Raw genomic sequence first — 20,199 nt, forward strand, 5'->3', positions numbered from 1 at the left:
CCCCTTTAGAAACGGAGTGTCTGTCATCTGTCTGGTGGCTGGTTCAGCCCTAACCCATGACAGCTGGAGTTTTAGTCTTCACGTCAGGAGAGCCATGATTTCCTGCTGTCTTTAGCTGCTTGAGGAGATGTAGGCGTCTGTTTTCATTCTTCCCTTACGTTTGTTGTGAACCTCCTGTTTTTCAGCGCCTTGAAGGAGCTGGTTCAAGTAGCAACTGTCTTCTCTCTTACCTTCTGGTTGCAGTGCCACATGAATGCTCTGTGCCACGTGGTTGGTGAGGAAGGTTGGGCATGGTTGCTGTCGGAAAAATTCCGTCACGAGTAATAGCTGTAGAGCTTTGGCTGAGATTGTTCAAATACCAGCTGAGGTCTGTCGGGTAGCCAGTCTTAGGAAGGGTGCAGGCACGGTTATTTATTGTGCACTCTGTGTGCTTATTATCCCAAATAATGTGTCCTGGTAAGTGCTCAACTCGCCTTTCAGGCAGTTACATCTTAGGGTTTAATTGGCTTTGCTGGCTTTTTCTGCCTCAGTAACTTTGCCTAAATGAACTTATTGAAAGTTCAGATTTTTGTTTTCTTTGCTGTTTTACTGTAAATCTGATTTTTTCTTTTCGTTCTGTAGAATATGAAAAACAAATATCAGATGTAAATGAAATGCGTTTTTTACACTTGAATAAGTCAAAATACATTTAATCCTAAAGGGAAAATTTTCTAAGTTATGTTTAAATTCATGTAAGTGAACAGTCTTACATATCTTTAGAGTACTATAGTCAGAGGGAATTTGCATATTAATAACATTTATTTTTGAAAAAAATTGCAGGACCAGAGGTTTTATTTTGATTTAGTGGGTTTGTTTTGTTTTTGAAGGATACAATGTCTATGTATTGTGGTTTCCCTCTTTCCAAACCAAGTGTTGTAAATATCATCAGTATTCATATGTAGTATGGGACTGTTACTCTTCATACACAGGATTGTTTCCACTATGCTTCTCTGAAAACCCTATTACCTCACATGTGGTTATTTCAGGAACTCAGAAAATTGTTGCAGTCTTTCCGTACTCAGACTGGAATAGGTGCTAGAGCAGTGCACAGCGTCTGCCAACCAAAGCGTCATTTAAAACGGGGGCGAGGGCTGGCGGATCTTGGTGCAAGTCACATTGTTCAGGTTTATTCACAGATATCAAATACAAGAAGTTAATTCCTGAATACAGGTGAATTTTGGGTGTCTCTTCATTGGTTGAATACTTGCCCCTGCCTTTGCACTGAAGGTGACCTTGTTGTGTTACACAATATATTAGTTTAGGTCATTACCTTTGGATGCTAAATTTAAAAACTCAGTTGGAAGGGCTGACTTTTTATTATTTTACTTCTGTGGCAGTGGGGATTCTACCTCAATGCAACGTAATGTAAGGACTACGCAGTGAGGAATGGTGTGGTTTTAGGACATTGAGCCTCCCTGATTTCCAATTGGTGGAAGTTCCTTGGATAGTGTTCTGCAGGGTTTGGGGAAAGAGGCAGCCTGATTTGTTCTTTCCTTCTGGCACTGGACATTCCCGAAAGCCAGCCGTTCTTGATGCACCATCACGGAGAATTTTGTCATTACAGTTTAGTTTATTCTGACCCCAATTGTAATTATTTCTGTTTATTTCTAGAAATTTGGAATATGATGAATTAAAGCTCTCTTGAGTGCTTTGTCTTTTGCTCATCGTAACTGATTTATAAGCACCACAAGGTTGAGCACTGAGAGAGTCATTGGAGTTGGAGGCAGTTTAATTCGGAAGGGATTTTTTGAGACTGAATTTTATTTATATAGGCTACAGCTGTAGAGGATAGGAGATGATTGGACTACACATGTTTTATTGGCTGAGAAAATGCTTGGTAGCAGTTTTAACTTGCTGCGCACAACTAATGGGCTTGTAGTGCCTGATACCTTTAATTGTCATCTCCGTACGAGTAGTCTTTGTATTGCCTGGTGTTCAGTTCTAGTCTTCATGCATGTGTTATGTTCATAAACTGAGTTTTACCGTCAGATGGATGTAAATACACAGCTCATTATCCGAATGACGAATTGAAATCTTGGTATATGTCTGACAGGCAGGCAAAGTGTGGGAGGCAGCTGTTCTGCGGTTGAAAGGTAAACAGGTAATATTCCTTTTGCCTGCACTTTTGAAATAAATGAAGCTTTCTCATCTCATCAGAGAACTTATTTGCACATAAATCAGTTTTACTTTTTAGAGTCGAATGTAAGTTTTTTGAACTTTTTTCCTGGATAGTTTTTTGATTATCAGTACTGGTGAGAATCACAAATCAATAAAAAACCCCCATATAAATAAAAAATGAGTAATAAGAATTCTGTGCAGAGCTGTCATAGGAGAAGTGTTTAATTTCTGTTAGTTAAGACCAGCAGTCAGCTAGCTGCTTGCCGTGAACTGAGTTCATGCAGAGTGAACTCATTAAGCGGCAGTAGATAAAGTCTGTACCTCCGTCTGAAAGATGTCTCTTCTGTAGCTCCTGTAAAACTTATTTTCCCCAGTGGCAATTACTTTGTCATTTTATAACCATCTCGGTTAAGCTGTACATGCTCCCCCCATCGTTTGTCAAAACCTGTGTGATGTTTTGTGATAACATATAATTAATTTTATGCAGAATGAATAAGTAAGTGGAGTGTTTTAGAGGGGAACTAATGAACTTTTAATTGAAGGAGAAAGCTCAGATTTTTCTTTAGACAGGCTTAATGTCTGGGAATGTGTTCATAGCTAGACAGTGTGAGAAAATCCAGTGTGATGCTATTTCTCTCATATATGTCAGAGAAAAAGTTTGCAGACACGCAGTCTTGTAAAACAGAACCTGAGAACATTCTCAGGTGCGACACTGAAAACATTAGAAGTTAAACTCCCCTCTTCCCTTTGTCTCCTGGAATTTGCCATGTAAGGAATTAATACTGTGGCAACTTTGATACCAGTTCAGTTTGAGTATCTTACAGTTGTATGTCAAACTCAGCAATATGAAAGATGAATGTAGAGGTGCTAACAGAGAAATTGTGTCTTAAAGGGGTCTGCCACGTTAAAAATCGTGTTGATGTCAAAAGAGCAAGGCTGAATGCCTGTCAGGAAGTTTCAGCCGAAACGTGGTTGAGGCATCACAGAAAGTACCTGACCTTGAATAGGATGTGAAACAAAACAATGTGTTTCACGTCATCTTTTGCTGTTGCCGACTTAGACATAAGATAACAGAATATTAACTCCTGGACGAAAAATGAGCCAAGACCGTATCCCAGAGTAACTGTGGCAGATTGTAACGCTAAGGTAAAATTGAACGTGCTAGTTAGGGGACCTCCCCAAAACATTTTACTCACTAGATAGCATATATATGGCCGTTGTAGGTCGGGTAGGGAAGCCTGACAGTACTTCACACACATACACATTCCAGTGTCTCTAGCTATTAGAAATAGCGTCTGCCTTGCAATGATGGGTGCCTGCACCCTGTTCTGCAGAACAGAAATGTAGACAAAGACCTCAAGTCAGTGAGTGGATTGGCTTCTTGCACACCAAGTGAAGAACCCTTGCTAGGGACAACACTGTGTCCAAGGTACAGGCATGATGAGCTGAGAACAGGCAGCCCAAGGAAAACCGGGGGGATTTATAATTGCTGTTTTGAAAGAAGACCTGTTTATCTTATGTGATCCTCCTATGCTGTTTCTTGCAACAGTGAAAGGAAGTAAACACAGATTTTATTCCTGAAATCAACTTTTCAAAGAATGCTACAGCACCGCTTGGCTGCCTCCATGATATGATCTGTTTAGGTTACTTTTCTTCCTGTTTAAGTGATGATATCCTGCCATTTCAGTGGAAAATCGGGAATGAAGCTTTTCCTGTAAGTGCAGTTTGGCAGAGACCACTTATCTCCTGGAGACCTCTCTGTCTGCCATTGATGCAGTAATAATTCATATTGCAAATACTACATTAGATGTGTTTAGATTCTTTTGGTATTGATAGTCTTGCTGGTATCCTATTTATGTCCACTGCCATTACAAAATACTGTTTGGTAGTATTTCAAATTTACCTTTATCAAGAGTTAAAACAACATTTCATAGAAGCAATTGTTTAATTACTGCTAATTGAAGTAAGGTTCGTAGCATTGCAGTTTTCTTCTTTTTGCAAACTTGGTTCAGGAGAGTGACATGTTTTGGTTGAATACTCGTTCTGTCCTTGTTTGATGATTTCTCTTTGTGACAAGTCTCTCCTGCCTGAGTATTGTGATCTCCAGGATCTGATGTTCTGAAACGGTTAACTAACATTAAAGATATTTTAAAACTATATGTCAACAGAAGAAAGTGCTCAGAGATTTATAAAATGTAGAACATCACCACAATGTGTCTGTCACAGATGGAAAAAGATTAATGTATTGGCAGGTGTGTAACCCATTGAATAAGTTTATAGACATAAAATACTACCCAGGATTGCTGGAAACGAAGAGTTTGTCTCCAGTACTGGACGTGAATTAGCTTAAACAGAAGCAGAAGTCCCCTTGGGAAGGCAATTCTTGATTGCCTGTATCGGAAGAAAGTGATTTACTGTGGTGTTGTAAGAATGTGACTGTGCCACTTGTTCCTGAAACATTAGCCAGACAGCATGGTGAGTTTTAACGTGTGTGTTCGCTGGCGATAAACATACACCACGTTCTCATTTTCTTCCTGAATGAATGTGCTAGAGAAACTCACTGTCTGCGGTCAGATTTCAGAAGTGGCTGCTTTGCAGTCTGCACCCGGACTCTGAAGTGTACAGGTATTTCATGGCTTGATGATACTGTCTGTGTTCAGAGGGGCTGTTTTCTTTGTGTCATAAGAAACAGCACAGACTAAGGTGATGATCTGTGTTGTTAGAGGTTCCCACACAGCCTAGATTTTCCAAGGAAATGGAGTTGCTCTATTTGAGAACAGGTTTTTATTCTTGGAGTAGCTCATAAAAGTCTGAGACAAGAACTTGCAGCCAGCTAAACACTGGAGTATTTCACGTGTTCACATGAACGCACTCGTATTCTACAATTCCAAGGAAAGACAATGATTTTAACTTTGCTGTTGTCATCTGTCGCGACTGCAAATCTGTTGGCCACATCCCACAGGTAAATCCTCTTATACTAGAGGAATATGTGGTGTGTACTTATGATATTGCTCCTTTTGCAGCTGAACTTACTGCTGTAGTAGTCAAGCCAAGATTTAGGCTTCCTTATGAAGGTGAATCATAGTAGCATCTCCGCTCTCCACTGTTCTTCCAAGCAGTACAAATGCTGTACTCTGTTAACAACGAATACAGCGCAAATTAAATTTCAGACACCACCACTGTTTTTTGGCCATGTGTGTCCACAATTTGCTCTGTTCAGACAGCTGGAGAGGGGAAATGATGATGCAGAGCGTAGTGACTTCCTTGTGCTGTAGCCCGATGTATTATTTTATAAGAGAATATAACCAATGTACACAGCAATTTTAATAGTATGATTTGTGTTAACAATGCAGGTAATGTTGTGGCTGAGAGCAAGAGGTGAAAAAATAAATGTAGTAGACAGCATTTTTTCAAAATGGTTTTTGTTTGGGGGCGTAGAATACAAATTGGATAGCATTTAATTGCTAAAGCTGGTTAAGTGTAAAACTGCTTTTAATGTGGCTTGAGTGAAACAGTGACTTTTATGTAGTTGAGAAGCAATTTAAAAAAATCACTGGTTATTTTGGTTATGGTTTCAAGTTTATAATCACATTTCATTAAAGTTGCTGATACTCCTGGGAATGCCTCCTTAAATTGAAATGCTGACGTCAAGGAAAGAGACGTACTTTGCTGATGCTGCGTTCTGGAATTTAAATGGATAACTGCTGATTGTTAAGTACTCTGTGTGTGTGTGTTTAAAAATGTGCAATGTCTCTTTTAAACATAGTACAAGAAATACACAGAGAAAAAGCATTGTGAGTAATAAGTGTTTTGTCCCATCTACCTTTTGACAGGAGAATTAGATGACAGAGAACAGGCAAAGCTGGAAGTAAAAGTATGGGATCCAGATAGCCCCCTTACTGACCGTCAGATTGACCAGTTTTTAGTTGTAGCACGGTAAGATTAAAATCCTCTAATAAAAAAATTCCTTTTCCTTTTCCTACTGACTATTTATTCCCCTATATCATGTTATTCAACTTGTTTGCCATTTTGTGAGCCCTTCTTTCCCACAGTTAGCTAAAAGAGAAAATCAGACCGTAACCTTCTGCATATTTATTGAAGCCACCAATACAGAAGAGAGAAAGAGAGTGAGTTTTGGAATAATGCTGCAGTCCCTGTGTTTCAGGTTATAGTAGAATTTGATACTTTAAATGTAGACATCAGCCTGTTTTCCCCTCAGAATTAACAAAACAGGATTTCAGTGCTGATATTTCAGTCTTGTATTATAGTACTTGGAATTTCGTAGTGTGAAATAAAAGTTAAGAGTAGAAGAAAATGTTAACAAGTGAATTGGATGCAGAAACTTTTTCGATTTGCATATAAGCTGAATAATGTGCAGTGTAATTATTTTGGATGAATGTTGAAATAAAAGTTTTGAAGTGATGTATTTCATTAGTGAAAACAATCTGGTCAGTTCAATTTTATAAATTAACATATGATTATGCAGATTTCCAAGAGGAACCTCAAAGCTCTTGGAATTAATGAGTACCTTTAAAAATTATTTCTCTGCTTTTAATTACACCCCCCTCCTGAACTTTCAAGGCTCTGTAGGCTTCTTTTTGATGGACAACTCTACGCTCGTACGATACAGCGTGTTTCGCCTGTCTTGTAATTCATGCTTACAAGTAGAGTCCAGAGGTGATGGCAGAGAACCGTTCATCACAGCTAATGTAGCGATTTTATCCTGAGTCACTCCATCTCCTCTATTTTCTGTAACCTGGTTGCAGAGCGTAGTCCCAAATCTTCTTAGGCAAATAATCCTTTTACCTTGTTTCCAGGTTTTGTTCTTTATTCTTTCTCCCTTTTGAACAAAGTGTTTCAGGGAGGAAAGAGAAGTTGCTTTGTATGTTGCAGCTTACATTTATGGTGAAATGGGCTGCGGGTTTATTGTTTTATACTTCAGGTGCTCATCCACCTGGGTTTCTTCTTCTCCCCTTCCATTTGTAGTGCTGTATCCTTTCTATACAGTAGTAGAAATTGGCTGTCCCTGTTGAATTTCCAAGCAAGCCAGAGTGGTATAAGTGTTAACATGCATTTGTTCCAAAGATCACAGTGCCTGGTAGATCCTGTCTAGAACAGAACCCAGAAAACAGAGCTTCATCTATCAACAGCGATACAGTACCTAGATATGAATGGGCAGATGGTTGTGGGGTGCCCTAAAAACCATCCAAGTGAACATTGTGTATTTTTGAAGAGTTCATTCCTTGCCTTCACATCCCTCTACTCCCTATTTTGCTGCCACTCCAGGGAACTGAAGTAGTGAAGCTGCAACTGAACTCTGTGAAGCCTAAACTGTTCCCAGGGGAACAGGGGAGTGTACCAGTAAGCAGTCTACTGGGAAGGGACAAGGAATAAACGAGATCCTTAGAGAAAAACAACCTTCTCTCTCCTTCCCCCTATTTAAGACATCCTGTGCAATGCTGTGCCCTGACCAAGACTGCATTTGTTAGAAGTTCACGAATTTCTGTGAAGAAGGTTTCTGTTATGACAGGAATGGGTCTTGGTCATAGCTGACCAATTGTTGCTCTTCAAGATCTTGTGGCAGGCAATCGCTGATGACCTCTGTAATCAGATATTACTCAGCTGCCACTTTCTTCTTCCACAAAAGTCCGTTCACCTCTGTAAGCTGCTTTTGAAATGGCAGAAACTATTTCCAAGCTCTTACATGTTTGTACTCGCAGGCTGCGAGATTACGTTGCTGTTGCATTAAGTGCTCTGAGACAGATTTTCACCCATTTCTGGAGAAACAGTTCTGTGATGATTGCAGCAGCTTTAAATGCAGTACATTGTGTGCTTGCAGGTGAAAGCTTTCAGTACAGTGGACCACTAAGAGCTGCTTGAGTAACAGTGGAGTTGGTGTTACGATGTGGTAAACTGCAGACTCAGAAGATGGCTCTGCTGTGGCCTGAGCACAGTTCCCTGGGCATGGGCTGTGCCTGCTGGGTTTCCAGGGAGAATTTTTTCCAGTGAGAATTCCAGCTCTCTGTTGGTATTTATTTTGAAAACTTGAAATTTTGACAAAAAGAACATCTTCCTAAACACTTTGCTATATGTGATTTTGGTTAAGAGTGCGTATCCTATCTGTATTTGGAATTTCAAAAGCATTTTCCTGTGATCCTTTTTACATGCTGCATCGAAGGCATCGAGTATTTCTTCTCAGTCTTTTCAGTCTGCTCTGGTTAAAGAAAGAGTCGGTTTTGTCCTGCTTTGTCAATCACACAAGCACCTTTGCTCTTCAGAAGATGTTTAAATCCTCTCTTTTTCCATTTGTGTTGCCCATTTGCAAGAACATTTAAATTTGGCCTCAGCCATGTAACTTGCCTGGTCTTAGCGAGGCCTTTTTTCTGGGTTTAGCTGCGTGGTCAGCCTGGGCCTGTCGCCAAGCCTGAGTATGCAGCAGTTTGCTTGGTATAAAGGTAGAAGAATATGCCTGTCTTGTACAGAAATCGGAGGTAGTAATGCCAGAAGAATCTTCAGAGATTTTGAAAAAAGCTTGAGAGTACTTGAGTGGGAAGATTCTTAACCTGGAGTCCCTAAGTAGTCCTGCTTGACAGTGCAGGTAGGCAAATCCTGAAAGTACCTTATTGCTGCCACTGAAGCCTAACTGGGGCAAGAAGAAGCAAAAGCACCTTTTAGGAGAAGCTTGAGGCATCAGACTAAAGTGTTCTGGTTTGGAGTTGTTTTTTGTGTAACGCACTGTTGTTTTTACTTCGGCAATGGGAATTCCAACACCATTTTCTTTTCCATCCGTATAAGATAAAGCTTCGTGAACCAAGTTTGGTTCTGCCATGTAAGGGCAGTTTAGATCTGTTCATGTTAGCAAATAGTACAATACAGTCAAAGTGGGCTTGTAGAATTGAAGTGTTTGCTGCTGAGGACGTAGCATCCACACCAGGCACATTTTGAGCAGTTTTATTTTTAGGGCTAACTCTGATCTATTGCTGTGGACTAAATATCTGAGTATGTGGCACTGCTGTGTAACTTAGGGGAAATCCAGTTCGTATGCTCCAAGATAGCTTCTGATGCTGGTTCAAGTGCGGTAGGTAAAGGTGATGGAGACACTTGCTCAGCTTATCAAGGAGCAGAAAATGGTCCTGACCATACTCAAATGTGGTAGGAGCTGTTGTCTACAGTCTGAACAGATGCTCAGAGCTGTAGATGTGGCCCATTTTTTCTCATTTTGTTTCTATATGCTGATTTGGTCCATAATTCATCTTTGGACATTCTAGTTCCATTTATGTACCTTGTGATGCAGAGAAACAGTTAACAGCTCTGTTCTTTTACTCTGCTTCATGTAACTAAATTTTCAATATAATCTTCTGGAAGGACTGTGTCTGTAAAACAAACTATTTTATAGACATTGGTCATCCCAGCTTATTTCCAACTAAACCAGTTTTAAAGACTAAAATAGCCTTAAAGAGTTGCATCTCTACCTTAAAATTTTGTTCTTTGATTTCTTTGAAGTTACACTGTTGCTGAAGATATCTGGCTCACATAACACATTTCTCTTCATTTGATGGCCTGTTTGTTTTTGATGTAAAATCACAAAATAGTAGAAAACGGTTTAGTCACTTTGGATTGGATCTTGATCCTTCCTGTGTTGTTTCCACTTTTCCATTTTCTCTAAGGTAGTGATGATATTAATTGTCTGATGGTTACTAGTGATTTAGTTATAAGTGCTCATGGTATACGGAGGTGTATTTATTACGTGCATTTATCTTACAGCGAGGAAGGGAACACAGTGCACCTTCAACCAGCAATGTGTCTTTCATCAGATTGAGGAAAAGAATACACTGGTCAGCTGAGAACAAGAAGTAGAGACAGTTTAAAGTGTGCTCAAATAGTGGTACTGTGTTCTTGCAACGTAATTCAGTGAAGTCAGTGGCAGTAGACGAGACTCCCAAAGCTCATCGATAAATATAAATGCATAAGTCACTGGTTTGAAAGCTGCAGGATTAGTGTGCTTCTGGATTCTCTTCAGGTGGTGAGAAGTAAGAGGAATTGGAGTTCATTACAGAGGTAGTGAAATTTAATGGCAGAATCACAACATAAAATTATGCAGTAAAATGGTGAAAAATCTTGGTGCCAATGCTGCACTCACCAAAGTAGGTGTTTGCTACCAAGGTGAGTTGCAGCATCTGATGGTGGGCACATGGTTTGACAGTGGAAAGGAGAAATGTGTGTTCACATCAAGTTTACTTGGGACTGTCCAAAAAACCGCGTTTCTGCCTGTCAGTCATGCTGGCCAATACACGTTTATTCCTCTGAGCATTTTGTGTTACTGTAGTTTTTGACCAAATTAATTTTAAAACAATTCAGACTTGGAGCTGAATTTCTTTTTTTATTAATTTTGATCTATTGCATAATGTTAAGGGTCGAGTGACCTAAGTAACCACCCCAAACTTGTGCAGTAGCGTTTTCCCAGACCTGCTTTTGGGGGGCTGTAAATCTCCCCTGTGACTGAAGTTGCGGGATGGCGCACAGATGATTGCTTCAGTCATCCTGTGAATTAAACTACTCGCGTGTATCAGTTTCTGTTTCTGCTGAATAGTAAAGGTTTCACGTATGTTCCATCTCTAATCTTTTAATAATGAAACCGAAGATGAGTTGTGGTGTGAAGGGGACTTCATGTGTAATGCCAATCCCTGCCCTAACTTTGTCTTTCAGAGAGAGCACAGTGGCAGGTTACTTTCATGTCCATGATGTCATCTGCCTTTAGCTGGAAATATGAGAAGTGATGATAATGAAGCATAGCGCTGTGAGACGGGCGCTTAGAAATGCGAGGAAATTGTCATCTCCAACAGCATCATTTTACTTCAAATCTGTTCTTCATGTCAGAGTTTGCATTATATTTACTACCAGTAAAAATCTCAGGGGTATTTTTCAACTTCAGTTAATGCTATGCTGGTGACATGTATCTCCACTGAAGAATTTTTTTCCTTCTTTCCAAGATTATAAGTATCATGAGACTCCCTTAAGGAACAATGAGAGATTAATTGGCTGTGCGTAAAAGGCTGTTATTGACAGCAGTCTGATAGCTCATCGTTTGGAACCGTTTCCAACTCACAGTGAAGGTGTGTAATAAGAAAAAAGCTTTCCTAATATGTAGGAAACCACCGAAGATCCACTTATTTGTTTTCCTCAAAAAGAGTAACTCCGAGGTGAGACGTAGATCTCATTCATTAATCTGCGAATATGAGGAAAATTGTGCATTTTCAGATTTGTGTGTACCCGGGAGTGATTGACTTTGAACAGGTTTATCCGGAGTTTACCCTCTACTCATAGCACTGAAGCAGAACGAGGTGTAAAAGGGAACAACTAACTCAGCCTTGAAGCTGAATTTCTTTTTTTAATGAAATTTTTAAAAGATAAACATCCTCAGATTAAAGAGGATCTCTGTCTCAGCTGGATTTTTGAGTACAAGGTAGAAGAAAACAGGGAGCTGCTGGGCTGGATCCAGAACTTTCTGGCTCTTGTTTGATGCCAGACTGCTGTTGCTGCTGGGAAGACTAGTGACTCTTTTAATCCCGATGTATAATCACAGTGGTTCCAGCTTTTCTTTGGTGAACAACATCCCTTTTCAGAACCACTTACTAATGAGCAATTCAATCTTTTGAAGTGACAGTCTCTTGCATTTGCTGCCTCATGACTTCATTGGCTACCACTAATACAAATCTTAGTGAAACTCTGAACAACTACTTCCTTTAATGTCTTAGAGTTAGAAATATATGTAAATATAAATTTGGAGCAGTGTATTTTCTGCGTTCAATAACTAATCTGACATTTTGCACCAGTGTGGGCACACAGGCACAACGAAATGATGATGAGCTACGTCATCCCTAAAGGGTTTGGGTTTGTTTGTTTTGTTTTTTTTTTCATGACATAGATATTGTTGAGTTTTGCTGAATTTGTGGATTTATTCCGTAGTCTTAGTTCCTGGTGCTGGATTATTTTATGTCGATCTAGTTTATGTTTGTATGCTTGTCAGCTGCTATCTCTGTTAAAAGTCCTTGAGCGAATGTTCTTGGTTCTGGTCCTTAAGACAATTAAAATGAGGAAAACCTAATTAAGGTAACACTGGATCGTTTGGTCTCGGTCTTAGAGCTCTTACACCTTGCTTGCTGATACAGCTTGTGCAAAGAGTGATTTCTCTGCTGATATCCCCAATGTTTACCATTCTTGTCCATCTCTCTGCCAGCCGTGTAACTCACCGTTTGCCTTGTGGCTTTCTCTTACTTTGGGAGGCGTGGGAAGTGCTGGCTTCCCTTTGAAGTCTCAGTACTTTAATCACTTGTTGAATAACTACTTTGTGACTAGCTTGCTGAGCACAATTTTTTTCATTACATGACTTATTATTGTTATTAGTGAATTAAACAGTCTTTCAATTAAGTAATTTCAGTTATTCTTTGGATTCTACCAACGTAATGGAACATTTACATTAAAGAGTCTTGTTTAAAGGAGAAAATGAGTAGTTAGGATCTGACTGTTCAGCCTGTGTTGGCTTAGTACTGAGTTTTATTTTGGTAGCAGGTAGTGTGTCTTCTGGAAATGGGCATTGGTTAGGGTTTTTTTTGTAGGTGTGTTTTCCTTTTAACATGTTTAAAATAATTGTTTGGTGGTTTCATTGGGGGGAAAAACATGTAAGGAAAAATGACAAAGGAACTGTTTGGCCTTTGTATTAATATGTTCCTCATATCTGTATTTTAAATGGAAAAAACAAGAAAAGGTATTTTAGTGATTTCTAGAATTATTATTGAATTTGGGTTTGGATTGCATGACTCAATTATACAGAGCACTATGTATCACTGTGAAGTTTTCAGACTACTTACTGTTTAACAGCCAGATCTCTAGAATTCCTACACTTAATCGATTGTCTGAAAAACTCACTCAAAATGGTGGTTCTTGTTTGCTTTGCACTCACTGCAGTGTCAGCTATTGCATCAGTAGTTACCCCTTCATCACTTATTTGAAATAAACCTAGCTTTATATTGTCTTAATTTTGACTTTACGTACTGGGCAACGTAATTCATGTGCACTTGGGCTTTCAAGTGAACCAAAAAAGTTTGGTGTGCTGGAGTGTGACCAGTGATGACATACTAAGGAGTAATTTTCATAGCATGCTTCGATTTTATTTTAGAAATATGGTCAAAAGAAAATTGTGTTGATTATGCAAGGGGAAGATAAAAAGCTAGTAGCTAGCAGCAGGGAGGGAAATACAGGCTGGCCATACGCTGCTTCACTGGTTTGAACCATGGCGACAGAAGGATCACAGGAAAGACAGTTTAGCTACAACCCTTATCAATGCCAACACCTTTAAAGGGGTTGCCTGATATTGGGAAATGTGCTCACAAGAGAGCTGGTTCTTGGGACTGAGTGGTGGACAAATACTGTTATATGTCCTGCCAAACTTGTTTAAGAAGAAAGTAGAGTGTGTGTGCGTGTGTTCTTGTCACATGTGCCATTCCTCCAAAGAGGGGTGAAGGTTGTGGAACAGCCTATAAATATAGCTTACTTATTCCACAGCCTTTAGAAATTTAAGCAGTTAAGATCTCGAGTGTGAATCACTGCTCTTGAATCTTAACTGTGTGTTGCAGGATTTGGGCAGCAAATGCTGGAATTAGATTAAACATTTTGAGTTTCAAGGTAAAACTGCAGTAACAGATGTTTTTTACCAATTTCTCAACAATGAATATTAAATCTTGGTGAGTTAAACTCTTGATGCACATTATTTTATTGTGGAATATTGGGATTCTAGTATGCAGTAAAGTGACACTTTCAGTGTGTCAATTTGTCAATGACTGTCCTCACTGGTGTAATTCTGCACTTACAGCTTGTTGTGGAGTGTAGTTGCTAAATGAGGCGCCAGCTCTTAGTCCAGAGGCTCAGGCTATGTTAAAAACGGTCGGTGAGTAACTGAGTCTTTGCATTTAGAAGGACTTAGACCATAACTGCAATAATTTTTTTCTGATGTCATAGTGATACCTCAGGACTCATTATGCAGCTCAGGGTTCTGGAGTGCTTTCTGATATGCTGAGCCCAAACAAATTCTCTTACACATCTTCCCCTTCACTGTACACGATATACAGATGTGCTTCCAAGAAGGGTTGGCAGGTTAGAACAGTCTCTATCACACTAACTCTCCATCTCTATTCTTTATCTTTTATTGCTGTGGTAAATACAATAACCACCACCTACAATTCATCAACAAATGTGAAAAAGTAACGTAAAGCTTGTGTCCGTTTCAGTAATGCTGGAATGCTTTTAATAAACATTCCAGGGAATGCTGAGAGCTCCATTTGCTTCATTATCGCTTAACCTGTGGCAGAAATACGATCTTGGAGGTACCTTAGACTAAGCTAATACACTCTTTGCCTTGCTAATGAAAGTAGTAGACATGCATTAGTGAAATGAATAAAATGTTATTAATTTCCTCACAGCATTGTAATTTGTTAAACAATGTTGTGGCTTTTTAATTTTAATGAAAATTAAATATTTTTAATTTAAAAAATAATAGTTGTGGGTGTAAAGCCCGAACCAAGTAGAATCTTCAACTTTACAATTAATAAAAAGTTGGTACATTAGAAGACGCTGAGTATCTTTTGTTTCTGTACCGTTGTTCCTGTGTATAGGTTGTCAGTTTTGGGGGAGAGTCCCACGAGTTTTTACTACAGCGTTGAGCGATTTGTCTTTGTCAAATCATCCTTTGTCAGCAAAAATCTGAAATCTTAAGTAACAGTATATAACTTTTATTTGTAAGAGGTCGCTTTCATAAATATGACATAGGCTGATGATAAAAAAGAGGTTACGCCTTTCTGCGTGTGTTTACTGTCTGTGTTTCTCTGTTGTAGTGCGGTTGGCACGTTTGCTCGAGCCCTGGACTGCAGTAGTTCTGTCAGGCAACCGAGTTTACACATGAGTGCAGCTGCTGCTTCCCGAGACATCACGCTGGTAGGTGGCTTCTTCAGAACCCTACAACTTTTTTATCTCTCTGAATTCAACAGTATCTATTACTCCAGAGTCTCTGTCCTTCAGATGTTTGTTTTCATGTAGATACCTGCATACAAGGGGCGTGTGGTAGAAAATCCCGTGTGTTTTCATAAGTTTATTGTTGCTGCCCTTGTAATCATACTTTGAATCACTTGACTTTAGCCACAGTCTATTTAAATATAATATTTTATGTGATAATTTGCACAGCAGCATGGATGATACACATTGTGTAGGGATTCATTCAGTGGAATTACCAATAGTGTGCTATGAAGTATGTGGTAGTAAAGCTGATTGTGAATTGTTTAGATAATATTTGGTACTTACTAGATGTACGTGTCAGTAAATTTTCTGAAGGTTAAGCCATCTGATTTTGTAAGCAAGTTTTTGAAGAACGCTTGACTTAGGACATCTTTAGAACGTTTCCTTAAAGTACTCACTAATCTAAGCACCTGCTTAAAGAAGCGTGTCAGAAAAATTGTGTGAGAACAAAAAATTTTTGGTTTGTAGAATCAAGTTTGACTTAGACTTCCAAAGACAGCAGTTGTTTATTATTTGTTACTATTTTAAGTACGTGCACAGAATCATGAACTCGCTAGTTAAGGCTAGAGTAGATCTGCTATTCATGAGATACTTGAGTACTTGAACTAGAGGACGCTCGAAGAAACTAACCGATCAGCTTAAAATATTTAAGGGATATAGTTAAGGTTATAAAGTGGCTAGAAAGCCCCTGGAATTTAGTTAGAATTTTGTGGAAACAGACAATATCTGCTGTTTAAAAAAAAAAAGGGGGGGGGATTAGAAAAATTTGGATCATGGGTCTAAATATGGATGCTGAGGAGAGTAGGGAGAGACTGCAATGTAGCAGTCTGAATTCCCAAGAGTTGTGATGCTGGTGAATGAAATGGGAATTGACCTCAGGCTGTGATTAGACATATTTGCATCTTTTCCCAGTGTAATGTCCCTTGGTGCTGTTGTCAGAGATGGAGGCTTGGCTAGATGGATGACTGGTCTGATTCAGCAGTGCTCTACTTAAGTTCCAGAGAAAACATGTTCATTAGTATGATGAGAAAAACCTTTTATTTCTTAGACTTTTGCAGTGTGCTCAAAGGCTGTTGGACAGGAATCTGGTTTAGTCTGGGCTACAGCAGTGTAGTAAAGGCAGTGGCAAAATGTCTTCAGTAATACTCACCATGAGTTTTCTGCTTCACACTTGGCAGCATGACCTTGCCAACAAACTCTATTCGCATCATATGCTTAATTTTATGCATCAAAATGGTTCTTTAGTTTAATGTTTTTCATTTTATTAAGATTTCATTGGGTTGGCAGTTTCTAATAAATCCCACATGCTGTTGATCCATTTTACTGTATTGAGTGATGAATAGAACAGATTCATGCTTATAGCGTTTTCTTCTTGTTTGAAGGTACGTGCGCAGTGCTGCTAATAAAGGGATACATTCAGTGTTGGAGTGCTGTATAAATGTTTCTCCATTGCAAATGATCCATTAAGTTCCATTACACTTAATGAAAGGCATATATTATAATGAGGCACCAGAGGAGCCACCCCAGGTTTAATTATTGTGTCTGTCTGTTCTCATTTCCCTACCCCCTCAGCCTCTTAAAACCCTTCTCTCTTGCTCTTAGGCAACATACTGCCTTCTATGTTAAGAAAAGGCACGTTTATCGTTAGTGTAGTTACTCTTTCAGACATTCTCATGTAAATTGGGAGCCTATTCTGAGCAGCAGTCAGAGTTAGTACAGATGTTTGCAAAATTTGTGGCGTGTCTCATTTAGGCTTTGGAAGAGATGTAGGTGCATGATACTAAGAAAATTACGCTGTCTGTGTCCTTAATGCAAGGCAGGTAACCCTTGCACCTGAAGTGCAGCTAAAGGGGTTTCTGTACGTCATACCTGAGACCTTCTAGTATTCCTAATTTGGTTTTTTTCAATTAGAGATGACTGTAAACAGACTGAGACTAAAACAAAAAATACAATAAACACGTAGGTTATAAACATGATTAAATTCAGGATGGATGCCCATATTAGAGAGGTCTTGCAGCTTAATAGCAATAAGCTACTTTCAGGCTTCCTTATTTTGAAACCAAGGGGAATATATAAGGCAGGAAACTACCAGTGCTTTTAGAAGACTCTACAGAACATGAAACGATGTGTGTTTACCTTCTTAGATGATAATAAATGTTCTTTTGTCCCTGTGATAAAGACCTGTGAGACAACCGTCCAATGGAAGCTTGCATTTCTGGCCTTCTCAGAGGCTGTGTTGTGTTTTATAGTGAAAGTTGATCTTAGAAGAGAACGAAACTGGGAAGACAACTTGTTTCAGATTCCTAAACATTGTGTAGTGCATACACTGGTGAGAGCCATTAGAGTGAATCAGGTTGATGGAATTGCTTGCTCCTTGTGGCAGGCTCATTGGAAGAGCCTGTTCTACTTTACTGTAAGGATGTAAATCTGGGTTTGGATGTCTCTTCAAAATGAAAATTAGTAACAGGATTTTCCTTTGCATTTTGAATGGTGTCTAAGATAAACATGTTTAAAATACTGAATTATAGAATCCATACTCTATTTCCAGTTGGGGCTCTTTGTTGGATGCAGTTCAGTCTAGTTGATTTAACTAGACTACTGAAATTGCAGCTGGTTTGGGAACTGTGTGTGGCAGTTTGTTTGCAGCATGCCCTGTAGTTCTCTTCTCAGCTCCATGCAGCCCTTCCTTAGTTTTTTGGCAGATGGTTTTCTTCCTTCATCTGCTTAAATTTGGACTTGAAGTTCCCTCTATCTTTGTGGCTAATGTGTTTACTCTGATGGTGCTGGACAGCATGTTCTGGGCAAGAGGTCTTAGGGGAAGGTGGTTCTTCCTCTATCCTTCAAGCTCCTGTTTAGGAGAGGTGATGCCAGGTCTTCCCAGATACTGGTTGTTTCTTGCAGTCCTCTTGTCCTTGGGTAACGCAGATAAAAAGAAGATACTCCAGGACCTTTTTTTCTTGGGTTCTAGTAGTGTCTTCAGGCTGCTTTTAATAGCACAGTTTACCCACTGCAGTGTGGGAATTTGATGGTAGGTGAGGGGTGACCAACCTGCAAAAGGCAGAGTTGTTATCAACGACTGTTGTGGGAACTTGTCAGTGGTCTTCTGGTGCAGAACAGCTCAGTACTGAAGACAGTACTTAGCCACAGTGCTCATTATGAATCTTTTCCTTAGTAATACAAAAACAACCTTTATGGAATCACATGTTTATTTTAGATGGAAAAATTAACATAAGGTGAGAGCAAGATCCTCATTTATTCACTTCTATTGACATTTTTACAGAAAGCTGATATTGGTGAGTAAATCAGCATTTAGCAGCTGCTTGGAAAATGCCCGGCGTGTACTTACTGCTTTTTTATAAGGGCTGCAATTTAAACTAAGATTTAAACCTTAGTAACACTTGCCCTATCAGAGTTCAAACTTTAGACCTGATTTACTCATTGCCTGAATCACAGAATTGTTTTGGTTGGAAGAGACTTTTGAGTCCAACCATTCACCCAGCACTGCCAGGTCACCACTAAACCATGGCCCTCAGCACCACATCCTGTTAATCTCTGCAGGGATGGGGACTCCACCACCTTCCTGGGCAGCCTGGGCCAGGGCTTGACAAATGGTGAAGAAATTTTTCCTCATGTCCAATCTAAACATCTCCTGGTGCAGCTTGAGGCCATTTCCTCTCATCCTATTGCTTGTTACTTGGGAGAACAGACCAACTCCCACCTCGCTGCAACCTCCTTTCAGGTCATTGGTGAGAGCAAGATTGTCTTCCCTGAGCCTCCTTTTCTCCAAGCTAAACAACCCCAGTTCCCTCAGCTGCTCCTCATCACACCTGTGCTCCAGACCCTGCCCCAGCTTCATTGCCCTTCTCTGGACACATGCTCCAGCCCCTTAATGTCGTTCTTGGAGTGAGGAGCGCAGAACTGAATCCAGGATTTGAGGTACAGCCTCACCAGTGCCCAGTACGAGAGGATGATCCCTGCCCTGGTCCTGCTGGCCACATCAATGCTGACACAAGCCAGGATGCTGTTGGCCTTTTTGGCCACCTGGGCACACTGCTGGCTCATCTTCAGCCACTTTGATCAACACCTCCAGGTCCTTTACCCTGGGCAGTTCCCAGCCCCTCTTTCCCCAGCCTGTAATGTTGCAGGGGATTGTTGTGACCCAAGTGCAGGACCCAGCACTTGACGTTGCTGAACCTTATACCATGGTAAGCAGTAAACTAGTGATTTCTTTTTACATTCTTCAGTCTGAAAATCGTGGATTTTAGTCATTACGTTATGTTTTTCCATACTGGAATACTTCATTTTAACAGTGGCTTTTTCTCGAGGCTGGTGAATTTGACTTGAACCTGATGTTACTTCTTGCAGACAAAAGAGTTCAAGAACCTTGTGCTTGAAAGCTTTCCAAGAGGTGTATTGAAAGCTGGAGAGAAACTTCAGCCAGTCGTAGGAGATGGCAAAAGTTGAGGAGAATGCGTTATTTGCAGTACGTTTGTATGCAGAAGCTCAACTGGAATTGCTCTGCAAGTCTATACTGAGACATAGTGCAAGAGCGTTCCTTCCTGGACAGGTTTTGGGTGCACCCTTTTAATGACTTTAGAGCTGTGAGGGAGATGCCGTGCTGCAGTTCCAGCTCGCTGCGTGGTGGGGCTAAGAGGTAGGAGACTGAGTTAGTCACACGCGTTACTGCGCTTTAGACCTGTAGTTCCTCCTTCAGCACAACAATTCCAGATTGTGGTGATGGGTCTTTTGGGACGCTCAGTCGGAAAAGCTGCTTGCGTGTTGCTCATTTTCCCCACGGCTGGATTTATGAAGTAGTTACTTTTCATATTCCCCATCACTGGTGAGTGATGCAAGTGTTCAGTGTTACCTGTCAAGTGAAGAATGCGCTAACTTGTTTGTTTTCTGTTTTTCTCTTTTATAGCAGAAAGTGAATTAATCAACGAAACATCATCTCTGACAGCAGAGTTTAGCAAGGAT

General features: G+C 39.9%; 1 protein-coding gene across 1 annotated transcript in view; it reads left to right on the top strand.

Moving 5' to 3' along the window:
• Positions 1-20,199, top strand: part of MTA3 (metastasis associated 1 family, member 3) — a gene marked incomplete at its 3' end in the record, with an annotated part of 103,606 nt that overhangs the window by 36,393 nt on the left and 47,014 nt on the right. The window contains exons 7-8 of the mRNA XM_010133212.1: positions 5,991-6,093; positions 15,045-15,144. Coding sequence (XP_010131514.1) covers positions 5,991-6,093; positions 15,045-15,144 — 203 coding nt within the window. The remainder of the gene's footprint in view (positions 1-5,990; positions 6,094-15,044; positions 15,145-20,199) is intronic.

Source organism: Buceros rhinoceros, unplaced genomic scaffold (genome assembly GCF_000710305.1).
Source record: "Buceros rhinoceros silvestris isolate BGI_N320 unplaced genomic scaffold, ASM71030v1 scaffold1823, whole genome shotgun sequence".
Lineage (NCBI taxonomy): Eukaryota > Metazoa > Chordata > Aves > Bucerotiformes > Bucerotidae > Buceros > Buceros rhinoceros.